The sequence below is a fragment of the Ciconia boyciana genome, chromosome 16 (assembly GCF_034638445.1).
Source record: "Ciconia boyciana chromosome 16, ASM3463844v1, whole genome shotgun sequence".
NCBI classification, from domain to species: domain Eukaryota; kingdom Metazoa; phylum Chordata; class Aves; order Ciconiiformes; family Ciconiidae; genus Ciconia; species Ciconia boyciana.
The window spans coordinates 9,839,297-9,864,281 of record NC_132949.1 but is presented as its reverse complement, the minus strand read 5'-3'; the positions used below and the strand labels follow the sequence as shown (position 1 = coordinate 9,864,281).

General features: G+C 48.4%; 1 protein-coding gene across 3 annotated transcripts in view; it reads left to right on the top strand.

Moving 5' to 3' along the window:
- Positions 1–8,901: 8,901 nt before the first annotated feature.
- The window catches only part of SEPTIN9 (septin 9), a 147,359-nt gene continuing 131,275 nt past the window's right edge, over positions 8,902–24,985 (top strand). The window contains exon 1 of one of the 3 annotated variants that reach the window (XM_072880670.1): positions 8,902–9,060. In XM_072880670.1, coding sequence (XP_072736771.1) covers positions 9,039–9,060 — 22 coding nt within the window. In that variant the 5' untranslated portion in view covers positions 8,902–9,038. Of the gene's footprint in view, positions 9,061–23,757; positions 23,789–24,985 lie in introns of those variants that run through there. The other 2 variants (XM_072880674.1, XM_072880671.1) reach the window with 2 other exon arrangements.

The window sequence follows — 24,985 nt, the reverse complement described above, 5'->3', positions numbered from 1 at the left end:
TGAGAAGAGGGTTTGTTCATGCCGCGACCCTGCCAGCAGGTGACCATTTCTCCAGCTACTCTGCAGAGTTTCCCTTCGCAGCCTGTGTGGAAATGGAGGCCAGATCGCCCCTGGGGTTTCTGGATGACAACCGACTTTTTCCAATTCGTTCAGCGCAGCCTCGTCTCGGGAGCAGCCGAGAGGCATGGGGGGATGAGGAGGGAGAAAGCATTCCTTGCTGCTACATTCACATAGTTCCTGGCACCAGCCAGCTCAGCAAGCTCCTCCTGAAACCGCTCCAGACTCTGAAATCATTTCTATTAGGAAACCATTCATGCTCTAGCTAGAGCCCTAGCTGACTCTTTAAAGCCCAAAAAAACACTAAAACACTGACAGTGGTCAGGAGCCTCTGATGCTGCCTGGCTTGTTTTGGCAGGGCTGAGGGTCTGGGCTGCAATGAGACCCGAGTCCTCTGTTGTTCTCAGGCAGTAGTTTCCCCACACAATTTTGCACTTCCTGCCAGTTTTTACAGAACTGGAATCAAACTCTATTTTCTTAGTTGCCCTTAATGCTATCCTTGTCCCTTTCTCAGTAAGAAGAAAGGCAGCTTTGCACAGCACGACTGTATGTACTCAATTTCTTGCCGGTGCTGCCATTACAGGAACTGCCTGCAAAGTGCGAGTGTCAGTGCTAAAAGATTGCCACAGTTTGTAAAGCTTATGATATTTTCAAGAAATGCGTAAGGGGAAAATACACATTCAGGCTCTAAGGTGCTTCCCCAGCAGCAAGACTGGGACTGTCCATTGTGGGGACTTGGGGGATCTGGGCAGGACAAGCCTCTTGCTAACGATGAGACACGCTCTGAGACATTCTCCCTCTGCCCTCCCTCCCAAGCCTTTTTAAGTCCCTCTTGGAGGTGGGTATGTTAGCCCAATCATGCTGTTACCTGCTGAACTGCAGCAGGCTTGTTTTGGTGTTTAAATTACCTCTTTGCTTGTCTCTCTCAAGTGATGATTCATTTTGATTGATCAGCTTTGAGCTGGGTGTGAAGGCAGCCCTGGCTGCTTCATTACTGGCACTGCTAAGCTTTGGATGAAGCTGATTTTTACCTTTTAAAGGCACTGCCTGTTGCAGCTCCCCTGCCTGTTAGATTTGCTCCTTTCGCTGGCAATGGGAAAACCCCCTGGGCCTTTCTGGAGCTTTCCAAAGGTGTTGGTACCCAACGAATTTGGAAATCTTGGACTTCTAGGCTTAGGGCTTGTTCGTATTTGATTTGATTGGAAATGAGTGTATTGGTTTTGAGAGGCTGGTCTGTCCACTGCCCTAAGTCTTGTGCAGGTATTTTAGCTGCTGCTAGTTGATGGCAAAATCATCCTTTTAAATTCTGGAGTAAATTATATAGTTGGAAGGTAAAGAACAATGAGAAACAAAGTGGTGCCAGTGTAAGAGAAGAGAAAATAACAGTGTAATTATGTCCTTAGCAAGCAAAGCAGAGACGTAAGTGATGGCTAGAGCTGGGTGACAGTATATAACAGATAAACCTGCATCTGTTTCCAGGAATACTGAGAGTTATATGTATAATAATAGTCCAGGGCTATAACTCTAGATCTGGCTTAAACCAGCTGCTTTCTGTAGCCCTTTTGTGTCTCAGTTTCCCCACCTGTAAAGTTGGATAATAGTAATTTCCTCCCAGAAGGGCTGCCAGTGCTGGCTAGAAGCTGCGCTGTGTTATAGCATTAAGGAAACGGTGGCTATTATTAATCGCTACTCATATTTTTCCAACTTTCTGCATAAATAAATTTTGTTTGTTTTGGTTTTTAAAACTTGGAATCGATGGCTGGACCAAATTATAGCTGGAAGCTGAGAGGTATAAGAAAAGACATCCAAAATGCTGCTCAGTTTGTTCTGTATAGGACAGAACTGCTGAGACTGCATCACTTGCAGCTCTTGAGCCTCGTGCCAGCATACAGAATTCCCTTCTTACAGCTTTTCCATTTCATGTGCCAAGTATCCAGCTCTTCAGTCTGTTATAAATCTTCCCTAATTCTGTAATTGCTTTGGTAGTGATTATAGGCAGACTCTTGTTGATCCTTCTGTGGTTTTCCTTTATCCACATTTTCTGTGGGCTCTTTATTGTTGTTGATTCTTTTTTCCAGTTCCTTGCTCCCCTTTTCCAGTTCTAGCAGGCCCCATGGGGCCAGTCCAGTGTCTTCCCGCCAAGTGACAAGCAGAGCCCCCTCTGCCTCTGGGTCAGTCTTTCCTTTAAGAGCTGTCAGGGGGAAGGGGCACCTTGTGCCTCTTACATGCTTGCAAATATGGGAAGCAAACACATAAATTCACGCATTTAAGAATATGCTCTGAATCACACTTGCAGGACTGGGAGTTGCATTCAGGGATGGATTTAGAAATCATGGCAGGCAGACAGTTAAGCATAGCTTTAAGCATGATTGTACTGTTCCCCAAGTACCCATGGATGTTTCTAAACATAAGCAGTTACAACAGCAGCAAAACAATCACGTCTGGCTGTTTGCTTGGCACATGCTCAAGTCTGCAGCCAGATTGGTTGCTACTGCTGAGAAGGGGTTGGAATAGGTGGTGTGTGGTCCCTCTCCTCTGCAGCATAGTCCCACACTTTCTGTGCCTCCTTCCAGTGCAGCAGGACCAGTAAGCCTGGCTTTTTGGAGCTCCAGCACTGCCTCTGTTCCACCTTTTCTCCCTCCCCAGGGATGTATGTTCACTTCTCTAAATCACATGTGAAAATGTACCTGATAATCCAGCTTGACCAAGGGCAGGCACTGGGGTAAATCCTTGCCCTGGGTTATGTATGATGCTTGGATTAAAAAAAAATTATATTCTCACTTGGTGGCAAGTGAGATCCAGACCTCTTCTGTACCACTTAGAAAGGACATGATTGATGCAAAGCTATGGTTGTTGCTTCATTCCTGTAGTTTCAACTAAAACTCAGACCATAAAAGCCATAAAATAGGGTTGTATATTTGTGAAAAATGGATTAAGCTTTGAGGGGTTTGAGAGTTTGACTTTGACCTGGTTTTGTTTTTCAGACTTGCAGCTAGTTTCAGAAGTGCTCAGCTGGCACTTCTGAAAGCAGCCCAAGGATTTTACAATGATTCTTAAAGAGGGGTATTCATGCGGGCTGGCTCATGAAGCACCTTGAAGAGTTTTGTTTTCAGAGACTGGGGCTATTCAAAATGGAAAACACTTATGACCTTTCATTCAGACTTCCCTTACATCCAGGGATTTTCCATCTATTGAATGGGCATTGACTACTGCCTTTAATTTTTATTTTATTGTCTGTTAACACATGCTTCAACTTTAATTTCAGGTTCAAGTATTCCCTTCCCTAACCATGGGAGAGGCTGTTCTATGAAAATGGCCATCTGATGCACCTTGTGGTTGAGCAGATGTTATCTTGTTTGGTAATGAAATTCTGCCTTGAGTAATTGGATGTTCTTCCTGGTTCCTCATAATTAAGGCAGAAGAAAAGAACAAAACCTGCTGATTTGATATGAGTAATTGCTTCATTAAGTTATTTGCTTCCTCACCATAACCATCAGCCCAAAGAAGAGAACAACATGACCATCAGACCATATATGATGATATTGTAATGCTGTGGGTCTTTGGTGCTGCGTTGTCAGATGGAATCACACAGAAGGGAGTTAGGAAACACACTGCTAAATTATTTAACTCTTAACCCATATGCACTTAAGACCACAGAGAGAGTCTGGCTGTTGCTAGCTGTGCTGTGTCCTAACCAAGTGAATCAGTCCTTGGAAAAAGCAGAGCGCTAATGTATAAGGCTTTAGATCAACACAGCTGCCTTGCCTCCTGTATCTGAGCATTGTGAATTGATGCTGAGAGGCTGAACATCTGTGTTCTACTGTGGAGCAGGGAAGGGGAGAGCTGCATTAAATCCCGGCCACTGGCAAGAAGAAAGTGGCTCAGAACTGGAGTATGGCAAATCTTAGCTGTGGTGATGGCTTATGTCACTGCTGTTTTTTGCATTTAATCTTCTTGGGTTTGGCAGGCATGTTCACACACGCATTTGGGTACACAAGGACTCATTGGTGAACACGCTGTCCCCAGTGACAGTGGGGACAGGTAAATGGGCCTTGTTCACTTGTTCAGTTACATGGACTAATGTGAGACCTCAGCCATAATTTTAAGTAGGAGACTCTCCATCCATGTGGACCTGAGCTCCTCTCATGCTCATCTGACTGCCCCATCTCCATGATTCAGTGGTTTTGTTGCTCATGAATAACAAGGCACCCCAAATTCACTTAATAAGCCTATCCCTTATTGCAAGCTTGAGACCCAGGCTGCTGAATGGGAGCAGCTGCAGGATTTATATGTGCCTACTGACAAAGTCAGGGCTTGGAGGCTCCTTGGATGTGAATTCTGCTGAATTATCCCCAAGTGCTGGGGGAAGCAGTTCCAGGTCACTGCCAATCAGTCCTCCAGACCTCTGTGGTCTGCAGAGCCTGTATTATCTAGGAATGCTATCAGAAACTGATAATCAAACTGATTTCTGTCTCCCTCTCCAAGGTGATATGTTTTTTATGAGACTGACTCCACTGAGCTCAGAGCTGACAGGCCCAATATTCCTGCAGCTCTAAAGCTAGGTAGTAACAAGCTAGACAGCCCTGAGTTTTAATCCCAGCTTGGGCAACCCTTTTTCAGAGCCATTAAAAACAAAAACCTGTGTTTTCATTTCTTTTTTTTTTAACTAAATGAGGATAATGATGAACTTAAGTAACCAGGGCATTTTAAGGATTAACTGTGGCACAACCAGTGCATTGTGTGAGTGAGCACTCCATTAGGGCTGCAGGGGAAAGGGAGAGCGATCAGAGGTGCCATAATATTTTAATTTCCTCAATAAGGTGGCAGAAAGGAGGGCAGATCCTGCCAGTGCTGCAAGTGTCCAGCACTGGGTGATTGGGTCTTGTCCTTTCTCACAAGCATCTTGCTGTCCTGGGCACCAACAGGATTTGTGAATGGCAAAGAGTGTAGAGCAGGGGCTGAACTTTGCCTGGAGCTGGGCTGCTGGCAGCCAGCCTGCTGGCATAGAGCTCTTCCAGCTGCAGTGGATGGGTCCAGTGGGCTGACTGAACCGCCTGGCCCTTTCCTGCTGACTTAGTGCATCTGAGCTCTTGGACTTACCAAAGTGCACAGGGTGAGTCAGGTCCTGCTGCTCATGCAGCAGCACTGAAAGCTGCCCTTTGTGCCTGCTAGGGTGATCACAGGCTCTGGGCAGTGATGGGAGCCTTTTCTTGGCCAAAAGCCACAAGGTCTCATCTTCTGTGTGGTCTCCTTCCCCTCTTACTTCCTTTCTCTTGAATCCAAGGGCTCTCTGAGCTGAGTTTTGCAGTGACCACTCTGGCCGAGGTGCAGTGCCACCGCTCACCTCATGCCCAGTTTGGCAGCTGCCTCCCCACACTGGGCAGGATGGGTTCCTGGTGCAGAGCCGGGTGGAAAACTTTGCATCCTCTCTCCAGCCTCGCAGTCACAAAAGAGCAATCGGTCAGGAAAAAGGAGCTTGGAGAATCATATGTAAAACAGAGCTGGAAAGGGAGATGTGGGTGGTTTATAGTGCTCACACCTGAGTTTCCACCTCTAAATCAGTCAGAGATACTGTTCCCCAAAGAGGAAGCTCAGGCCTGCTCTGCTTCACAGGCAGGTCTTTGCAGCATAAATTCCTGCTTATCCTTGTTGCTGGTCACCTGGGGAGCTCTGCTGTCTGCCATAACAGCAACTTTGCCCATCAGGCAATGTCTTCGAGCCCCAGGGCAGCACTGAGTAACGCACAGCCTCCCCACACCTCTCCCTGGGAAAACTCAACCTTCCTCCCCTTTTGCAAGACAAGAAACTTGGTCTGAGAGGTTGAATGAGTCAGTTGGAGAGATGCAATTACACAGCTCAGCATACCCGAATGTCTAGCTTCATGCTGGTCTGTGAGAGAGGGTACGTTTTTTTTCCCTGGAGGGGCTTATCCTTTCCTTATTTCTATACTTTCTTCCTCACTGCAGTATGCATTACTGGTGCTGATGCCTCCCCCAGTCTCTCCCTCACCTTGACCCTTTCCTGGGCCTCTGGCTTCCTGCTCCAGCCCACTCTACGAAGCTGGCGGTGCTCATCTCTCATGCACCTCTGATCACTGTATTATGTTTAGTTTGGGAGATTGTATATCTTGGTGCAGGACCCCCACATGCTGGGGAACGTGCTTGCCTGGAGGATGCTTCTGGGGGAGAGACAGCACATACCACTCAGAAAATGCCTTTCATGCCTGCCGTGAAACTACAACATGTGTTGCAGCCTAAGCCATGAAGAACCAGCTGCTGAGGGCATCACAGCTGGGTCAGGCTCAGCAGCTGCTGCAGGAGGTGCAGCATCTGCAGCCTTGGTGGGTGCAGGTGCCACTGGGCTCAGAGGAGCCTGGCCATGCTCATCCCTTGAAAAAGATCACCGCTGTGTGCATGGAGTTGGGCATCATGAGATGGAGACAAGTGAGGTCAACACAGCCTCTCTGAAAAGAGAGCAGCTCTGCACCTCTGCCAGCACCGTGCTGGCAGAGGAGTGCCAGGGTGGGATGCACTTGGCAGAGGCAATGTCCAGGGCTGGTACAGGATGGATGAGCAGGGCAGGTCAGATCCGAGCTGTTTTGGCAGGGCTGGATGCATGAGACTCACACGGTGCCTGCCTGTGCTGCGGCTGGGCTGAGCCAGCAGTCTGATTCCCTCACTTTCAGGAACAATAAATTCTCTCACTAATCTTACGAAAGAGGGGAAAAAAGCTATAAATGACTTACCTATTTGAAGCCTGTGGGCCCTGCATTGTATTAAACATTAACCTGCCCTTCTGAGCCAAGTGACTGATTCTCTTGGTAATTCTGAGGCCAGGCAGCCAAAGAAAAGGATTCTTTGTCAGACAGTATTTCAGAAAAAAATCCCTTCAGCCATTTTCTGTCTCATCGTGTTTGTTTGGCCCTGTGGTAGAAAGCCTGCTCCACAATTTGCTGTTTGTATTTGTGCAGTCAAGCTGATCAGATGGCTGTACCCCAGCCACGGCTCCGAAAATGCTGCTCACCAACAGCCCCGCAAAGGCACAGGCATATTTTGCACACATAATCATGTACACATGTGGAACCATACCCTTAATTGCATGTGTGCACATGTAATCACATGCTTAGGCACACATGCACATATACCCATACGCGAGAAGAACAGAAGGTTGTCTTTTGATCTTCTGTAAAGTGTACCCCTGGGAGTATTGAGTATTAAAAGTAGTCGTGCCTATCAAAGACATGCAGGCAAGAGCCGAGAGGGGGATTAACGTTTAGGAGTGGGTTCTGCTCCTGACTTTGCCCTTACTTGGTGTATGAGGTGGGGCAAGTCATTGTGCTATTGTTTCTCCTCCATAAATTGTGACTAATGATTTCAAAAGCACCTGTGGAAAGAGTAATATATTGTTACTATGGGCTTAGATGCATGTTTACTTAAGCAACAAAGCTGTGGTGGTTCAGAAGTTTTCTTGATGACGGAGTGTTTTTGCTAACATTTCCCTGCCAGAGACTACAGCGTAACAGTAACGCAGCATAGTCGTGCAGCAGTGGGTAGAGCTGTTGCTGCTACAAACCTGGGAACATGTGAGTGCTCCTGAGCTGTTTCAGTGCAAAGTCAGGCTGCTTAGCACCGAATCCCCCAGCGATTTCAGCTAGCTCTTCAAATTTTGCACTAAAGACTGAGAGGCTCAGACAATTGCCTTTTTTTTTTCTCCCATATCTGTTACAGAGGCGATAATCTATGGCTGAGAAATGGTAACAAATACCAATGGGACCATATCATCTTAATCCAGCTCATCTACTCTCTTCCTCTGTCCCCATGTAATGCCAGGGTTAGGGCTGGGGGGCAGAATGGTTTTTTCTCCTACTGTGGAAAAGTCTAAAACTACAAACTCAAACAGAAAGACCTTCCTACTGAAATCATGCCTTTGAGCTGGTGGAAGTTTCTCATGTGGATGGGACTTGTGCTCTGCACCTTTGCAGGGCTGACTCACCCGAGCAGGCTGTGGAAACCTTCCCAGTGATCAGCCCAGTCCTTCCTCCAGTGGTTCAGGCTCCGGCACTTCAGTGTGCCTTTAGTCATAGCCAGTCTTAATTTGCTCTTTCTTCCTGTCTGTGTTCATAATGCCCCCAGCTTATTGCATTTGCGTCAGTAATTGTCCAATGTGTATTTCACAAGGTAGCGATCAGGAGCATGTCTGCTCTCCTGGCAGACCCACGTGCTGAGGCACATAAGGGATATCAAAACGGAGCCTCCTCTTCTGCAGTCATCTGGGGGAGACGCCCGATCCCAGTGCTTTGGGGAGCTGGTTATGGGGTGCGTGGCGCTCTGCATCCCCCTGAGCAGTGAGTAACTGCTCGTACACAGCTGTCCCCGAGCCGTAAGCCTGCACAAGCGTTCTGCTCAGCTTACAGCCTTGAGCGAATCTTTTACGTGTGGGTTTGAAGAGGAAAGGGGTGTTCGCACCGCGGGGTGCTGACGGGCCAGTAATGCACTTTGAATTAGAAACTGCCTGACTTGAGGGCAGCGCTCACCTGAGCCGCTCCGGCAGCGAAGGGCTGAATCAAAGCCGCGGGGTGCGCCGGGCTGGAGGCGTGAAATTCCCTCCCTTTCCCTTGCTGCACCGGCTAAATACACTGGGATTTCCAGGGGTGGGAGCTGGCAGGAGTTAATCCCCGGGGCCTGTTCGTTTCCCGAGGGGAGAGCCTGCAGCCGCCGGGGAGGCCGCGCCCTTGCTCTGCCCCGCCGGTGCCCGGAGAGTTGGAACAGCCGGTAACTGCGTGCGGGACGGGGAAAGGTGCGCGGGGCCGCCGCAGCTGCGCGCGTGGATGCGGCGGCGCGCGCCTCCCCTCCCTCCCTCCCCGTCCCGCCCGCGCCAACAAAAGGATCGCGCGCGCGGCGCGTTCCCCCGGCGCCGCTCGCCTCAGCGCCTCGGCCCGCCGGCCGCGCTCCCGCTCCTATGCCACAGCGCGCAGCGACGGCATGAAGAAGTCCTCGTACTCAGGTGAGCAAGCGGCCGCCCCGCTGCCCCTCTCTCCTCTCGGCTCTCTCCCTTCGTGCCTGTACCGGGAAAAGAAGAAGGTTGACACAAACCCCCAAAAGTACAACTTGCACAAGCCCGTCTCCCTCCAAGCGGCTCTGTGGCTGTTTCACTGCATATAAACAAACCCTGTTGGTCAGTAGAAAAGGCTTAAAAAGCAAAATAAGTCCAGAGAGGCAGTTTGTTCCAGGCAAAACTCGGTGTTGGTGGCACGGAGCTTGTTCGGAAGGCACCTGTGCCAGCACGGGGTGAGCTTTGGTGCCGAGCGGCAGCTTGAACTTAAAACAGGACGGTGGCATTGCGTGTGACACCCGCTGCCTTCGGGGCTGGAGGGCTTTCCAAATCGGGGGTGGAAGAGCCGGGATCCCCTAATGCTGTGGGACTCTCCCTGCTCCCCATCCCAGCTTTCTTGGTCTTGCCCTGCAGGGTGAGGGCTCTGTGCCCTCTGCTCTTGCAGGCTCCTTCCTCCCTAGCTAACATGGGAGCAAGCAACCATGACTGATGTAATTTCTCCGACCCTTCTGTGAAATCCTGCCAGTGGTGCCAAGAAGTGGCTGGCACATGACGGAGCAGACACAACTCCTATGAAATTGCTCACCTTGTAAAGCTCGGGTGCCTCTGGCAGCTCCTCCAGGTGTGGAGCAAAGTCCTGCAGCTGATTTCTGCTTGGCTCCAGCTACCAGCCCGTGACCCCGTGCTCTGTAAGCCTGGTTCTGCCCTGGCTGTTGCGGGGACGTGGTGACATCGTGCTGGCCTCTTCCTAGTGTCCTGAGTCACGGGTCTGGCCGCACCACAGGGGCGTTTGGGGCAGCTGCTATGCTGCGAGTCACTTGAGCCATGTTATGGCCAACTGGACTCTGCCTGAGCTCATAAGCCACGGGAGGTGGGGGTTTGTCTTCACTCGGAAAATTCCATGTGTGATGCCGCTGCCTGTTTATTGTTAAAATCAGTTAGTAATGTTTCTCTCTTGCTCATTTCTCTTCTCTCATTAGAGTGGCTAAATGGACTGCCAGGGAGGCTTTATTAGGGCTTGTATGCTGGGAACCTGAGAAAGCCTAAGCGTGATTATTAGCACGTTGTAATGGATTAAAGTGGGTATTAATGGTTATGCATTGTGCGTAGGGAAACTTGTTATTTGTACAGGCCTCCTGAGATACGGATGGTGGCTAAAGCAGCCCTGCGGAGCAGACAGGAGTGGTGTGAGAACAGGTCTGGAGATAACTGGCTGTCATAAGAAAAAGCTGTCAGTATTGTGTGACCTGATAATTATGACTTCTTGCCAATGAGGCCTAGTGGTCCTTAATTGCTTTGCTCACTTTGGGTTGATAGTGCTGGAGTGAAGCTGTGGCCCTGCAAAGCCCCTGACGTGATTGATGTGTCTCTGGTCAGTGTCCAAACCCACCTTTGCTTGGTGTTGCAACTGAGATGGGTTGATATTTGGTCAGTACCTTTAATTCAAAAGTGACTGCAGTTGTATTTTGGAAACACTCTGTTTGCCTTGAGATTTCCTTTGGTACGGGGCAGTTATTTAAGGAAAACAAACAGCAGAATTACACTAGCCAGGATACGCTACATGAACGCAACAGGGTAACTGCACTGTGACCACCACTAAGCTTGCAAAAAGCACAGGCAGCTCTTCTGAGCAGCTCTTGTTTGCATGCTGCTTTCAGTGGTGCAGCTCCTGGCCGTGCTGCGCTGGGGCCTTGCCTCTTGCTGATTCACCAGGCAGAAAGGCACTCGATGAATCACCCACCGCGCTGAGGAGGCTGCCTTTGGAGAGCTGCCACCTTTGGAGAGCTGCCATGTCTGTGCGGGGCAGAGCCAGCCCTCCTTGTCCCATAAATCTGGTGGTTTTGCAAATCGGGGAACAGCGATGGTGACTTGCTTTGCAGAATTTCACTGGTAATCCAGATTACTTCTCCAAGATATTAGTAAGATGTACAGAGTGCTGCAGAGCCTCTGAGCTTTCTACTGCCAGAGAAACTGGTGAGGTGACAAAGTGACTTCTCAGCTGCGAAGACTGCGCTTCCCAAGCACATTGCTGACAACCCCTGACAGGCTGGAAACACAGTGCGTGGCTGAGAATCTCCCCAAAAATGATGACAAAAGGAAACAATAAGCATCTTCTAAACAATTTTTGAGGTTAGGGAGCATCCCTCGCTGGCCTTGTTTGCTCCTCTCCAGTATATTCTGGATCTGTTCTGTGGACTGGGGTCCTGCTGAACCCAGCTGGAGGATCTCACTTGACTTCACGGGGCTGAAGCTCCAGCTGCCCGCTCCTCTGTGAACACAGCAATGCTGCTGTAGTGTTCTGCTGTTAGCAGGCTGCTACTCACCCCAGGCAAGATTTACCTTTTCTAAAGTACTTCAGGGGAAATCATTACCCATCTGCTATGACTTTTGAGCATATGCCATGTAGGGTGTGGTTGGGATAAAGAGTTTGCCTTTGGATGCTTTACCTCTTACTAGCAGAGAGGCTCAGACCTTTGTGCTGTAGGTGCAGGCATGTGGGGCTCAGCCTGGTAGCACTTTTTTTTCCTGGAACTTCCTGGCAGCAGTGGTAGGAGGAGGGGAGAGGGTGAAAAGGGGATTTTGCATGACAAGTTAAAAATGAGCAATAACCGCTATTGAAGCCAGCTCTTACATGTTTGCTTTAGGGATGTCTGTTATTTCAGATGCTTAAGGCAAAGAGAATTTTTTCTGAGATGTTTTACTTGTCCTGGAATACTATTTTAAGGATTTTTCAATTCTCATTTTCCATTACTTAAGCACAATTGCATCGCTAAAGAGGCAATAGACAGGATTCACGATAAATGACATGATGATTTATAGGTATTTTGAAGAATGGTGCAAATTGTTTTGGCCAAGGACTGTTTGCAGTTTCAGGTTTATGTAAGATGTTGGCATGCACTGAAATAAGGATTGCCCTAATTACAGTACCTCTAGAATTATCCATAATGGTTATGTGTGACCCACCCTTACCTAAACTGTGGATTCCTAATATATTGCTTTGGCATGTAGGGAGAAATAACTCCTCGTATATGAGCTGAGGCTATAGGAAAAACTGCAGGAGTAACAGCAAGAACAGCATTAGAATTTGGGAACAATTTTTTTCCCATATCATGACTTGCAAAATGATTCCCTATAAAACACGGACAATAGAATATAAGTCAAATTGGAGTTGTTGGCATTATCTAGACTGGGAAGCTTTGGGGAAAGAGCTCTGTCCTCTGATGGGTTGGTTTTTCGTGTCCCAGGATCCCCTCCCTGCCGCAGACCCATGGTGTTGCCTTGGTGCCGACACCACATGGTGTCCTGCAGATGCTGAACACGCGCGGCTCTGGTCCCAGGCAGCAGCAGTTACAGGTGTTAGGAGGGCGGCAAGTTGGGTTTGTATGTGGCCAAAGGGCTCCCTGTTTGTGCTCCAGTACGTGCAGCTGGTGGAGAAAAGCAAATAAGGTCTTGGTGGGGGTGAGCGAGAGCTGTGGTGTGTGGCTGTGATAGCACAGGGACGTGCACTGCAGCAAGCGCTCATCTGGCAGTAAATGGAGGAGTTTGTCAAAGCGCAGTGAAGAAGCGGTGGGTAGACTTGGCCCCCCCTAAATAAGCATCAAAGGCTGTGGCTGGAAAGGTGCTGCCTATTGAGGGGACCTCGGTACATCTCTGGCTGCAGCCGGTCTAGAAAAACTGAGGCTGAATCTTTTTCAGGCTGATATTGCACGAGAGAGGCCCACTGTGATTCCTCAACGGCTTTTAACCTCGCTGTCATAAAAGTTGCTGGGTGGGGCAGAGATGACCCAGTGTTTGCAGAGCTGCGTTGTTCTCTCCTGAACTGGACCCTGTCTCCTGTCAGCCAACTGGCATTGTGTTTGTCTAAGCCATGGAAAAATGAACAGAGTTGTTCAGGTTTTTTATTTTATTTTATTTTTTTATTATTATTTAGTTCACTGGCCAAACGGCAGTATCAAGGAAAAAATATTGCTTGGATCCAACAAAAACATTCATTTAGTTTTAGATTGTCATTTTGAACAGAAATTAAAAATAGTTTGTTTTGAATTATGTAAAAATAAAACCCCCATTTTTTTTCCAGTTTAAACTTACAGCTAGCTCTTAGTCCCCAAACTGCATTGCTGGGCCAACAAGTTATCACTAAAAAAAAAGAAATTATTGTACTGAGGATTTGCAATCAGCCACGAGAAGCTGGATCCTCAATCTGTGGCTGTTCAAACCTATTGCTCAAAACCTGAATTCAGTGCAAGCAATGCCTCCGCCAGCTCTGATGAATGAACTGTCCCATTGCCCTGTTTCCACCTGTTATCTCTGTGTGAAACAGGCCTGCCTGTGCCTGATGCACGGAAGCATGTCCGTGGTGTCTCTGTTGCAAGTAAGAGTTTAGCCGCTGTGAATCGAGAGGAAAGCGCTTGGCAGTTTTGCAGTAACAAACTGGTTAATGAAGAGGCACAGCAGCCACTGGCACAGCTGTGTAGTGCTTGTGCAAATAGATGGTGTAGTAAGTAAATGCATCAGCCTTCAGGAAGGCTTCTGCAGAATAGCAGGAGCAGAAAAAATGCCAGGGTTTGTTTCATCCTGTGTCCTCACTGCTTGGTGGGACAGAGCTACGACTGGAGCCACAGGTGGTGGAACAGCTCCCTGGAGATCCCAGCATGCTGGCTATTGGGCTGGTGTTTGTGTCTCTGCTTTTATTAGAGGCAAAAGTTTCTGTGCTGGGTTGTTGTGTTGTTTACAGTCAGCTCCTGTCTCTCACCTTGTTCAGAGGATGCCTTTTTGGCTCTTTTGCTGCCACCCATCCCTGCCTTTTCCGTCTTCCAGATGTCTGCACCTGAACAGAGCAGTGAAGCCTGGCCTGGGCTGCTTTCCTTTCCCATCGGTGTCAGAGCAGAGCTGAAGCATTTGTAAAGTCGGTGTGAGTGTGGGGGATGTGAAGGGGAAGGAAAAGGGTGAGGAGAGAGTTTTGGAGCCCAGGAGTAGAGGAAAGAGGAGGGATGGTGGTGCTGGCAGTGCCATCATGAGGTGAACTGCCCTAGGAACACCGGTCCCTTCCCTGAGGCTGTGTAAGTTTTGCACTACATAGTTCCGTGTTGGCATTGTGTTACCTTGTATTACTGAAATAGCAGGAAGGAAAATAACAAGGACTACAAAATGAACTGGTTTCTTGATAATCCAAGAATAGCAGGAGGCCGGTGCACAGACAAAGGGCTTTGTATCTTATTTTCAGGATGCTGAAAGCTCTGCAGGTTGTCTTGGTCAGGAATGATCTGCATCATTCAGATCCATGTGAAAGCTGGGTGATGCCAGATGTCCACGGCCCCTGTCCTTGCTTTAAACCTCCAAAGAAAAGAGAACAAATGTGATACAGTTCCTGCATGGCAAATGCTTGCTCACTGTTTCGGACAACCGCATCTCTGACTAGTCCATGCCTCACACTCACTTTCCAACCAGTGAACAGCAGCCATGGTGCCCGCTCACATTCACATGTTCTGCCTGGTGGGTTTTCTTCCCCAATGCCCTTCATTTATTTTTGTTTACCACTTGACCTATCACATCATGCTGTTCCCTGCTCTGTCCCTGCCTGAGTCACTTCCCCATTGCTGCATACACGGTTGGACATGGCCTTTGATGTTCCCACTGGCTGCTGCCTCCGGGATTATTGTTTGAGCTATAGCAACATTTAGAGATGCTCAGAGAGAGCGGGTACCATTGCTCTGAGTGCTGCGGTAATACAGGGTAAAAATGTACATGTCCTTCCCTCCCCACACCTCTGAATTTCTTGATGACTGGTGTAGGATGGGTGACAGAGGTAAAGGCCATATGAGCAGGGCAGTGTCGCAGACCGTGCTCCCAAGCCAATGCTGTGGCCGAGAGGCAGCATTGCCCAGGTCTGCACTGTGTGGTTAGCAGCTAAAAACCTTTAACAATTCTTTGGATTACTTTTAAAATGAAAAAGGTGTATGCTTTAGAGAATTAGATTTCTAATATGCCTGTCCTCTCGTGTGGTAGTAAAGCCCATAATTTTCTTAGAGTGCTATGAATTGTTGGAGTCTCTGATGGACAAAAGCACCCTGATCCTTGGACAGATTGTTCTTGGCAGCCTTCAGGGCCTTGCAGTCTGTTTCTGTGGCTTAGCAGGTATCAAGAGTTGTTGATGGCAGCTGGCATCAGTCCTGGCAAGCTTACCTCCGTGCTTCCTTGCTGCAAAAAATGAGGTGGGACTGTGGGATGTCCAATCAAAAAGCACAATTGTTATATTTTACTCGCCCGCTGACAGAATATATTGCCATAAATGTCAACACACTCTGCTGTGACATGTTTCTGATGGCTCATGATGATTGATGTAATCTTGTTACGAAAAATTTCTCCTATAGCAGCGCCATGCTGTGCTGGGGGTGGCAGGATCAGTGTGACGGGTTTGGGTGGGCGCTCCGTTGTTGCCAGATTTGGCTGGCATGTGTGGGCAGTGGTACAGCTTTGCTTCAGGTAGCAAAACATCCCAACATCTGTTAGGAAATAGTTTGGAGAAGCAAGGGAATCCAGCCTGTGGAGAAAGCCAAATAAGAAACCGCAACATGCAGACATATGCAGAAAATAACAAAAAGTCGTGTGGGGCCCAACGGGATGATTATCCGCTTCCCCAAAACACTGATCATTTTCCCATGCCCACCTGGGGTGAGCAAGGAGAAGTGGTGCCACGTGGAATGGGGAGATGTTGCTACAGAGAATAACTCCCTGTCCCCTCGCTGCTCCCTGTGAGGCAGGGAAATCCCTCCCAAAAGCAGCGCTGCTGGTTGCCAGATAGCAAGTGGGGCTTTTTGCGTGAGACTAACCTGTCCCTTCTTAGACAAGAGATGTCATGGGTTTTGCAGCATAAGGTGGGATCCAAATCCGGGGCAAAGTCTGTAGAAGAGGAGAGGACTTGTATCACAGTGATTTGTGAAGATTTAACCTGTCAGACAGTCGTATGAAGTCTCTGCTTGCTTTTTGTAAGCTCCCTGGTGGCATGCAGGAGAGGGTGGGATCCACCTGTCCCTAGGGGTGAGGCTAACTAGCCATGCCAGTGTGTTTAACAACACACCAGGGAGTTTCCCTTCCTGTCTCGTCCCGCTGTCCTCAGGAAGAGCAGCCGTGCTTGTGCAGCCCTGGCTGTGCAGCCCTTGTTCCTCATGGAAATTGCATGCTGCAAGCGGCGGCGCAGTGGGAGAGAGGCAGCACAGTCACTGGTGAGTCAGCCCGTTCCCACACTGGCCTGCAATGACTTACCAGTGACAAGGATGGCTTGAAGCACCCTTTAAAGGGTTTATTTAAGAGGGGGCTTCACTGCTGCCTGGAAAGCTGCTTCCTTCTGTGTATCTCATTGTTTAGGCAATAGCTCAGGCTTGCAAAGGCCTTTCTTGCAGCTGCTGTGAGATGGGGCACCTGGTTTATCACTGTAAGAGCCTGAAAGGGAATCCTGGCTTTGTGCTCGTAAGGCAGTTTCCCCTGTCATGTGCACAAAATAGCCTCTCACAGGGCATGGTGGGGTTCAGACATCTCTAGAGAAGAGGCCAGCATCAGCGTGGGACAGCACCAGGAGGACGGGCAAGGAAAAGTTTTGTCCAGTGGTGTTACATTTGTGAAAATAGCTGGCTGGGCTGGGCAGAAAGGGGCTCATTGTGAAGTTCTTGCTCAAGCTTTTACACTGATCATTGCACTACAGTGATCTGAAGCATGATATAAGTTACCTCCATGACCCAAACTTTTGATTTCGGTGACAGCAGGTTTGAATCTGATGCCCCGAGCATGTAACTGTCCCCTCCGTTTCCCTCAAACGCCATGCTACCTTCGAGGCTCCCAGGTCAAGCAGATGGAAGTTAAACTGGAGGGACGATTGCAAGCTGTAACTAGCATCAAAAGGGTTTTTTCTTTTTTCTTTTTTTTTTTTCCTTTGTCCATGCCAGATGAGTATTATTTACAGGAAACACTTTGTGCAGCTCTGAGATTTGTTTAGAGAAGGAGTGTAGGGGGAGGAGACAGCTAAAGGCATAATGGAAATGAAAAAGGTCGTGGTAATGCTCAAGAAAGTCCATAATTTCCTGGTGTGGGAGTATGGCTATTCTGGGGACCGAGGGAATAATGGAGCTCTGGCTCCGGTTCCCCGGGGGGAGCAAGTGCTTGCCAAGGGACAACCTGCAGAGGAACCAGCTCTCTTTGGGAAGAGCTCAGCACCCAGCAGCTCTCCCCAAGGACTTGCAGGGCTGAACCCAAAGCAGCTGCTGGGGACACAGAGGGTTTCTGACGCTCTGCTCATCTGGAGTCATGTCCCTTTGCAGGCTGCAGCGGTGATGCCAGCCAAACTCTGAGCTCACGTACTTGGGGAGCAGTTGGAGTCTTGATCCTCAAGAGCAGCCCCTGGGTGCAAGTTTGCTTTGTTTTTGATGTTATCAAGGTAAATGGGGATTGCCTATAGCTTTATATAATGGACAGAATAAACAAAGGAAGTGAGGACAAGATGCCCTCAGCAATTACTGCTGAGAGTTGTTGAATGACTCAGTGCCTGAGTAGTAAGTGCCTGGACACGTACAAATAAAAGTTGCTGAGAAGAATAACAGATCTTGGTGTGTTACAAGTCAGGACAAAGGACTTGCACATGATAGACCATGGGAGGTGGCAGGGGTTTGTTCGAGTGAGTTTAAGGTTGATGAAAAGCTGTGAGTTAACAAGGCTGGAGGGTTTGTTTTGCCTGCAGGAAAGGTACAGTTCTGGGCTGCAGAAGAGCAAGTGTCACCCACTGACTCAGCTGGTGGGAGGCTCCCAGCCTGCCCAGGTCTGTGACCGGGGGGGGTGTCAACCACCAGCACTGTACAGATGCTTTGCTTTCCTAATATTCAGTTTCCATCTTCCTTCCAAGATGACTTTCAATTAATTTTTAAACTTAAAAGCAAAATATATATATATATATATTAATCAGTAGGAATGAGGGTGAAACATCATTCATTGCCCTCATAGAATTTAATTTGAAGCATTGAAAGTTGATGTTGTTGCCAGTCCAATCCTGAAATGCCATAATCATCCTCATCCTCTGGTTTGCTTTGGGGAAGGTTTCTGACCTCACTGATTTTCAGTGTTCTAGTGATAAAAGGAGTCACGTGTGCTGTATTGCTTTTATCTAAGGTCAATTGCTAGAAGCACCAGGAAATCCTTAAATTCAGACCTTTATTATGTGCTCTTACAGCCCTGTCTGCTGCATGAAGGGTATTTTCCCCTTTGGTGTCCTGCCTTCGCATGTTTGAGAGCATGTTTTATCCAACTGGGCATAATACTGAGAAATGTGAGTTTGAGTTGTGCCCAAGCTGTACCAAAACCACCACATCCTACCATGGGATTTCAAATGCCTCTTTTTTTAATATTTTTTTTTTTTAGCAGATAGGTTATGACTCTCAGAGCTGTTGAGTATTTACTGAACAGTTCAGACTTTACTCAGCCTGAAGGACAAACATTACTGTAGCTAATTGCCCTTCGATGTTAATTGTCATTCAACTACATCTGCATCTGTAAATGTTTTCCCAAATTGCTGTACTGACAAGTGAGATGCTTCAGTTGGCGAGTCCCACATCTGAGCACGGAAAGGCTGTCGGTGCTGTGGGTTGTCGGGGGATGTCATGGCTTGGGTGGTCTCTCCCGTCCTGCTTGGCAGCTGCAGCCAAGGCTGTGATTTATTTCCTGGAGTGGGTTTTTGTCAGATAAACCTCCCAACAGTGATGTGAAATAATCTGACAGCTGATTTCTGCAGTTAATGTTGGGAGCGATGAGTTAATGTTGGGAAGGATGAGCTCAGCCCTTTCAAGTTTGATCCATCTGCGGAGGTTTCAAACGTGCCTCCACTGCTCTGCTCCGTGTGCTCCTTCACGGACCAGCTGCTCTCTAGGAAATTGGCATCAGGCATCGACGTTTTAAAATACATGTCAGGCTTTTCGGACAGTGCGTATGTGGTGAGGGGAGGGGAGGAGGATGTCTGTGGCTGAAGGGGTTTTAGGTTTTTTGTTTGTTTGGCTTTGCTAAATTTTTAAGCATCATGGGAAAAGTAAGAGCCCTGCGCTTGAGCTGTGGTGGAGAGGGAATAGTAAAAAGTTGTTTCATAATATGTGTCTGGATTAATGTTTAGATCTTACTGAGCCTTTTATGTCATTTGGGCTGTGAATATAAGTATGGGAGCCCCTGGGAATGGATAGAGGCCAGAAAAGCCTCCTGTGTCAATGTACTGGGTGCTTATTATTGCAGGTGTCTGTTAGACCCTTTTATAGACTGCTCCTGTTCCTTGGTGGACAGTTTGCTGTCTGCTGTTGGCAGGGTTTGTAACACAGGAGAAGGGTTAGCAGCTCCAGATACTGGGAAACAAGGAGCTGGAAGATCAGTCCGGCACATAGTCACGTGGCCCCTGGTGAGCTAGGAGGAAAACCTGACCTTGGTCCTGGGTAAAAATAAACAAAATGTCCTCATTCCTAACCCTGTGGAGATACTTCTGTTTCCAAAGCCCCTCCATCTCATGGACAGACTGCTACCAAGAAGCATAGCGAGGATGAGAAGTGTTTCCTGCAGGTCAGGTGTACACAGGAGCGTGGGTCAGCAGATGGAAAAACAGAAACCGTGCTGGCAGAGCATGTACATCAGTGGAGATTGATGGGGGAAGACCAGTACAGGAATGTGGAAAGGCAGGAGCAAGGACTGGGCCTGGAAGGGCAGGAGAGGAGGATGCAGACCCAGCTCACAGCACAGCCCACAGTGCTGCTGGGCTCGGGGAGGGAGCAGAGATGCAACGAAGGAAGCAGCTTGAGGAACTGATGAACGGAGCGTGTTTCCTCCTCAGACACCTCAGGAGCAGGGTGAGAGCCGGGGCATGTTGGTCTTTGCCTTGGGGTTTGAATGGGGGGGATTTATAGATATTTTGAGTATTTCTGCAGTGCTCTCCCAACATGCACCGAAGGTGGGGAAGACAGGGACAGAAGGTGAACCAGGTTCCATGTGCTTCTGGGCCAAAGATGGTCAGCTCTAGGGAAAGAAGAATAGAGACATCCAATGTTGTAAGGATGCAAGGAAAAACATCAAGACAGCAAAAAATTTCTTCAGAGTGTTATGTGCTAGAACGAATTAGAATAGCCAGAAGTTGTACTGGGGCATACTGGGAGGGATGCTGGAAGACAGCTGTGATAGCCTCATAGCCTCTGAGAAGGTAAGAGCTATACAAGTAACACTTGAATTATTTTACAATTGCATTTCTTTGTTATAAATGTCGTTATAAATAGTCTGATGAGGTAGTATGAGTTCTCTTCAGTACCAACAGAATTTTTTTATTGAGGACTTCTGCTCTGTGACCACTTCACAGTAAGGTTGGACATCTGCATAGGGATTCACCTTTCCCATGAATAGCACAGGGAGCCATAAACAGTTTGTAGCCTTGTCTTCAGAGCTTCCCTTGTATAATCACAGCACAGGTAGAGGGCACAGGGCTCTCTTTGGACTTGTCAGACAGACCCCAGGCCCCCTACATATGGGAATTGTGCCTTCTTTAGTGTGCCTTAGTACGTGTGGGGTTTTAACTCTTCTCGGCTGAACAGGAGAAATGATAACCACAGGGACAAACCACACTGGTTTCTTAGGTCAGGAGCATTCAGGACCAGAAGTTGCATATTCTTTTTAAATCTATGTGGTTTGTTGCAAAAGGTGTCACTGGATGGAGAACAGTGGGTCAGAAAAGGAGGAGACATGGTGTTAAAAATACTCATCTTGTGCTCAGTATGGCAATAAACTGTGACTGCATATGGAGAACAGGCTGCTCAGATACCCTGCCAATGAGTTATGGCTTTTCTCCTTCCTCACCTTCTCCTCTCTGCTGGCTGTGGGCTGCCAGGGCTGCCTGAGTAGGCACCGGTGCAGCTGCTTTACCTGGGACTGTTCCATGCTCTCCTGCTTTCTGTCTGGAGATGACCTTGTTTGAATTTCTAGGAGAGCACAAAGCTTGCCAGGGTGGGTTTGTTTGCCGTTCTCTCTAAGCAAATACTTGGCTGTCACGTGGAGCTGGAGCAGGTGGCGTGCAGCACCTTGTCCTGTTCCAAGGTACTCAGTTTCAAGGCAAAATCATGGCTTATTAACACAGCCTGGAGGACCTCCTGTTAACCCTGTTGAGTGGAGGATGTCTGGCTGTTTCCACGAGGCTCTGCCACTCCCTCTGTGTTCGTGGAGCTGCAGGGATGGGGGCAGGCTGGGGAAGCAGTGAGCGGTGCAGATCTGATGGGAGCAGTCTGCTTGCTGCAAAGTTGGCCACGCATGGTCAGGTTTTCTGTCTCTCTTCATGTAGCCAGGCTGTACTGGCTTCTTACACACAGGAGGGAATCCTAAGGGCATGGTAGGATCCCAGATAGACAAGCTGCTTAAGCACAAACAGACTCTTGAAGCAGAGCTGCTCTGCCTGGCGCCTGGTGGCTTTTCACATTGAGGATCCAGCGCACAGTGTTAGAGGTTTGCAAAGGGAATGGTCTAATTCTGATCTTCTACAAGGTGAACTTCTCCTCCTGGAGCTGAGCCTGGATGCTGTTGGCCATCTCATTTACAGGGCTCTGACAGTCTGCCTTCCACACCTCAATTTGCAGTCAGCTCCATCCCGCCTTCCTGCAAGCACCTGCCTGGAGTACCTGTCACCCTAAGCTATTTCTGTAGTTGATGATGATAAAATCTGGCGATTCAGCCCACATAGGATATGAATCTTTCATAGGAACCTCCTGCAACCACTGACTTGAGGGAGTCTAGTGTATAGATTAGACCTTTGCACTGGTCCTTGCTGAATCACATTGTATACTATTCAGGTTTTTTGTTTTTGTTGCCTATTTCCAGTGTATCAGGATTAATTTGAATTCTAATATTCTGTAACATACTGGCATTTCATCCCCACTTGGGATCTTGTTCATCTTTTATAACTTCTCTATTTCCCATTTCTGATGGTTAGTGAATGATGTGTCCTTAGGTCAAAACATAGCTGGGAGATCAGGCTTTGGATTAAAAACTGCCTTGGCATGCATGATCCCTCAGAACACCCTGGAAGCCCTGTTGCCTTTAGATTATGGGCAAAATAAGACTATAAACCAAGTAGAGACCTCTGCCTTGGGGGCTTAACAGCCTCCTCTGCTTTTCAAATCATGTAAGCATAATCTTTGCAAGATTAAACACTGTTTCGGCTGCGAGGCTTTTTTAATTTCACTTTCTTATGGAATAAACCGATGGTGACAGATGCCCAAGAGCCCTGGAGGTCAACGCATTGTTTACGCACAGGAAACTTAGGACACGAGTGGTGACAGTTCCCTCTGGAGAGGGACATGGCTGTTTCTCACCTTCTCCTGGAGCATGGGGCTACCTGGCCCGTGGCCTTGCTCTCTGTGCTTTTATCACCAGGGCAGAGCCCTACAGAGGGGCTTCAGGCTCTTCCAGGGGATGTGCTTTGTGAATAAACACCGCCTTTTCTCCTGTGCTCCCAAAGCCTTCCCAAGTGAAATTCTCTGTGAATGATATATGCTTATGCCACTTTATTGCTGAGGAAACAAGCTGTTTCATTCAGTTTGTGTGGCCAGGTTGGGCATAATCAGATATCCTGACTCCTGCTCCTTGTCTAATGACTGTGCAGATAGCCAAAGTGCTTCCTATTCCTGTAAATGTCTTCAGTCTTTCAGACATTGATCTTAAAGCTTGGAGAGAGCTAATATCCTATATCACAGAGGACTGAGGCCCGGAAAAAACAAGGTGGAATTTAATTTTGCCTAAGTTGAGCCATCTAAAAGCAGCTCTCTGAATCAGAGCTGGTCCCTGCAGCCTCTGTCCAGCCAGGGGCTGTCAGATGAATCACCCTATCTTCCACCTCCATCTCGGGATGGAGGTGACTCACCAGCTGCAGTGCCTGTCTCCTCTGTTGACTATGGAGGGTGTCTGGGGCTCATGTGCAGATGTTTAATGTGCAAATGCTCAGGCAGGTGCTGCCCTGAGGCTTGTAGGTATCTGTGGCAGACCGGAGTCAAATCCAGGCCTTAGGATGATAACCAGAGGTCTCCAAAATAGTGGGCATCCTTCCTTCACAGACGCTAAAGCATGTGGCCACCAGTTTGCAGCGGTGAGCAGCAGTGCAGCGAGTGACTGCTTTGTGTACCGGCAGTTTTCAGAAGTGGCCGCATCCCTCTGTGCAGCTGGGGCTGTTTCCCCTGACCTGCTCAGGACAGAGCTGGTTGAGGAACAGCTGGGTCATGCTGAGAACAGGCACCATTGCAGATCTGATGTCTCTGAAATGGTAAATACATTTAGTCTGTACCAGTGAACATTCTTCTCTGGCTCCAAAACTGTTCACAAAGAGGTGCTTTTGTGGAGGGGAAGAGGGGTGCCAGCAGGGAGCTTGCTGAGACAACACAGAAACATTTTCTACCCGTGATCTCAGCCTCTGGAGATAAGGCTGGAATTTCAACACCCCCCACAGCACCCTGCCTTGGCCCCTTGTCGATCCAGCAGCTCTGGACAGGGGAGGGAGGTTCCTGCCTGGATGATGCTCCTGCAGGGGAAACAAAGGGTCAGGGCAGGTTTGGGCTGGAGGGACATGGCAGTGTCATGGATCCCCTCTGGACAAGAGGTCTTGGAGTCCTCTGACTGTGAAAGATGCCATTCGTGAAAGGTCAGCTTGTCTAATAAGCTCTTGACAGTGGTTTAGGGATCATCAGAAGTGACCTGAGCGTCTAGACAGAGAAAAACCTTTCAGGTTTGGCCGGCAGCAGCCTGTATGTGCACTGTGGCAGGGCACACACAGTGTGGTTCATTACTTATGGCATAAGGTGCAAGTCCATAAGCTTTTCACCGTGTTGGGACTCTTCTCTTGTCGCTGCTTAGCACAGCACAAGGTCTTGGCGGTGCTGGGGTTGGTGCATGGAGGTTTGGGTTGCTCAATAGTTGCAGGCTGAGCTTTCCAGGGAGAATCCACACCAGCACAAAGCAGATCTCAGTCCTGTGCATATGTGTGTATTGGTTACAGAATAGCAGCAATTGCCTTTTTTTGTGAGGATTTTCATAGTGGAGGCTGAACACTTGTATCTTTGGGGTGAGTGACTTGAGGGAGGGGTTCTGGATTGGGCCCGGACCTCCACTGCCTGGCTCCGTTACACCAAGTGTGCCATGTTCCATGTACAATGCTGCCTTTCAGCCAGACCTACAGAATAGGCTTTGTGTCTCCTTGTGTGAGCCCTCTTTTAAGAGAGAAAAGCTTCCTTAGAGGCTGCAGGCAGTGCTCCATGCTTTGAAATGGTTTTCACCTGTGCCAGGAGTGATTTCACTCTGCCTTTTGTCAGGGCTGAGCTGTTTGGTGGTGCCAGGTGCTTTACATTTCCTTTGCTGGCAGCTGCAGAAACCCATTAGAGGAATGAGTTGCACTGGGGCCGCTTGGTACCTGGGGAGAAGAGCATGTAATCATGGAGTAGTATCAAGTAGTGGTGGTTCCTACAGCTGGGGCTTATTCAAATGAACCTATTCTTAATTTTCCTGCTGCCCCTCTGTAGAGCTGACTGTTGGAGAGCATGGCTTGGCAGAAAGGTAGGTGTTGGGTCTAGAATTATTTTGTTCCTTACAAAGCTTTAAAAGGATAAGCCAGATATTAGCACTTATGTATTGACTCTATATCTTGTTTTTAAATTAATTTAGTGCTTTTGTGCTGGGTGCCTTAGTCCTCTGATGTGCAGGAGTGGGATGCAACAGACATATTGTGGGGCTCAGTGTGGGCAATGGGTACTTCTGAGAACCTAGTCCTCCTTTAAATGCCTTTAAATACTTCATATGAGAGAGACTGCAGGGAGAGGAGGAGCTCACAGGAAATTTCATCTCA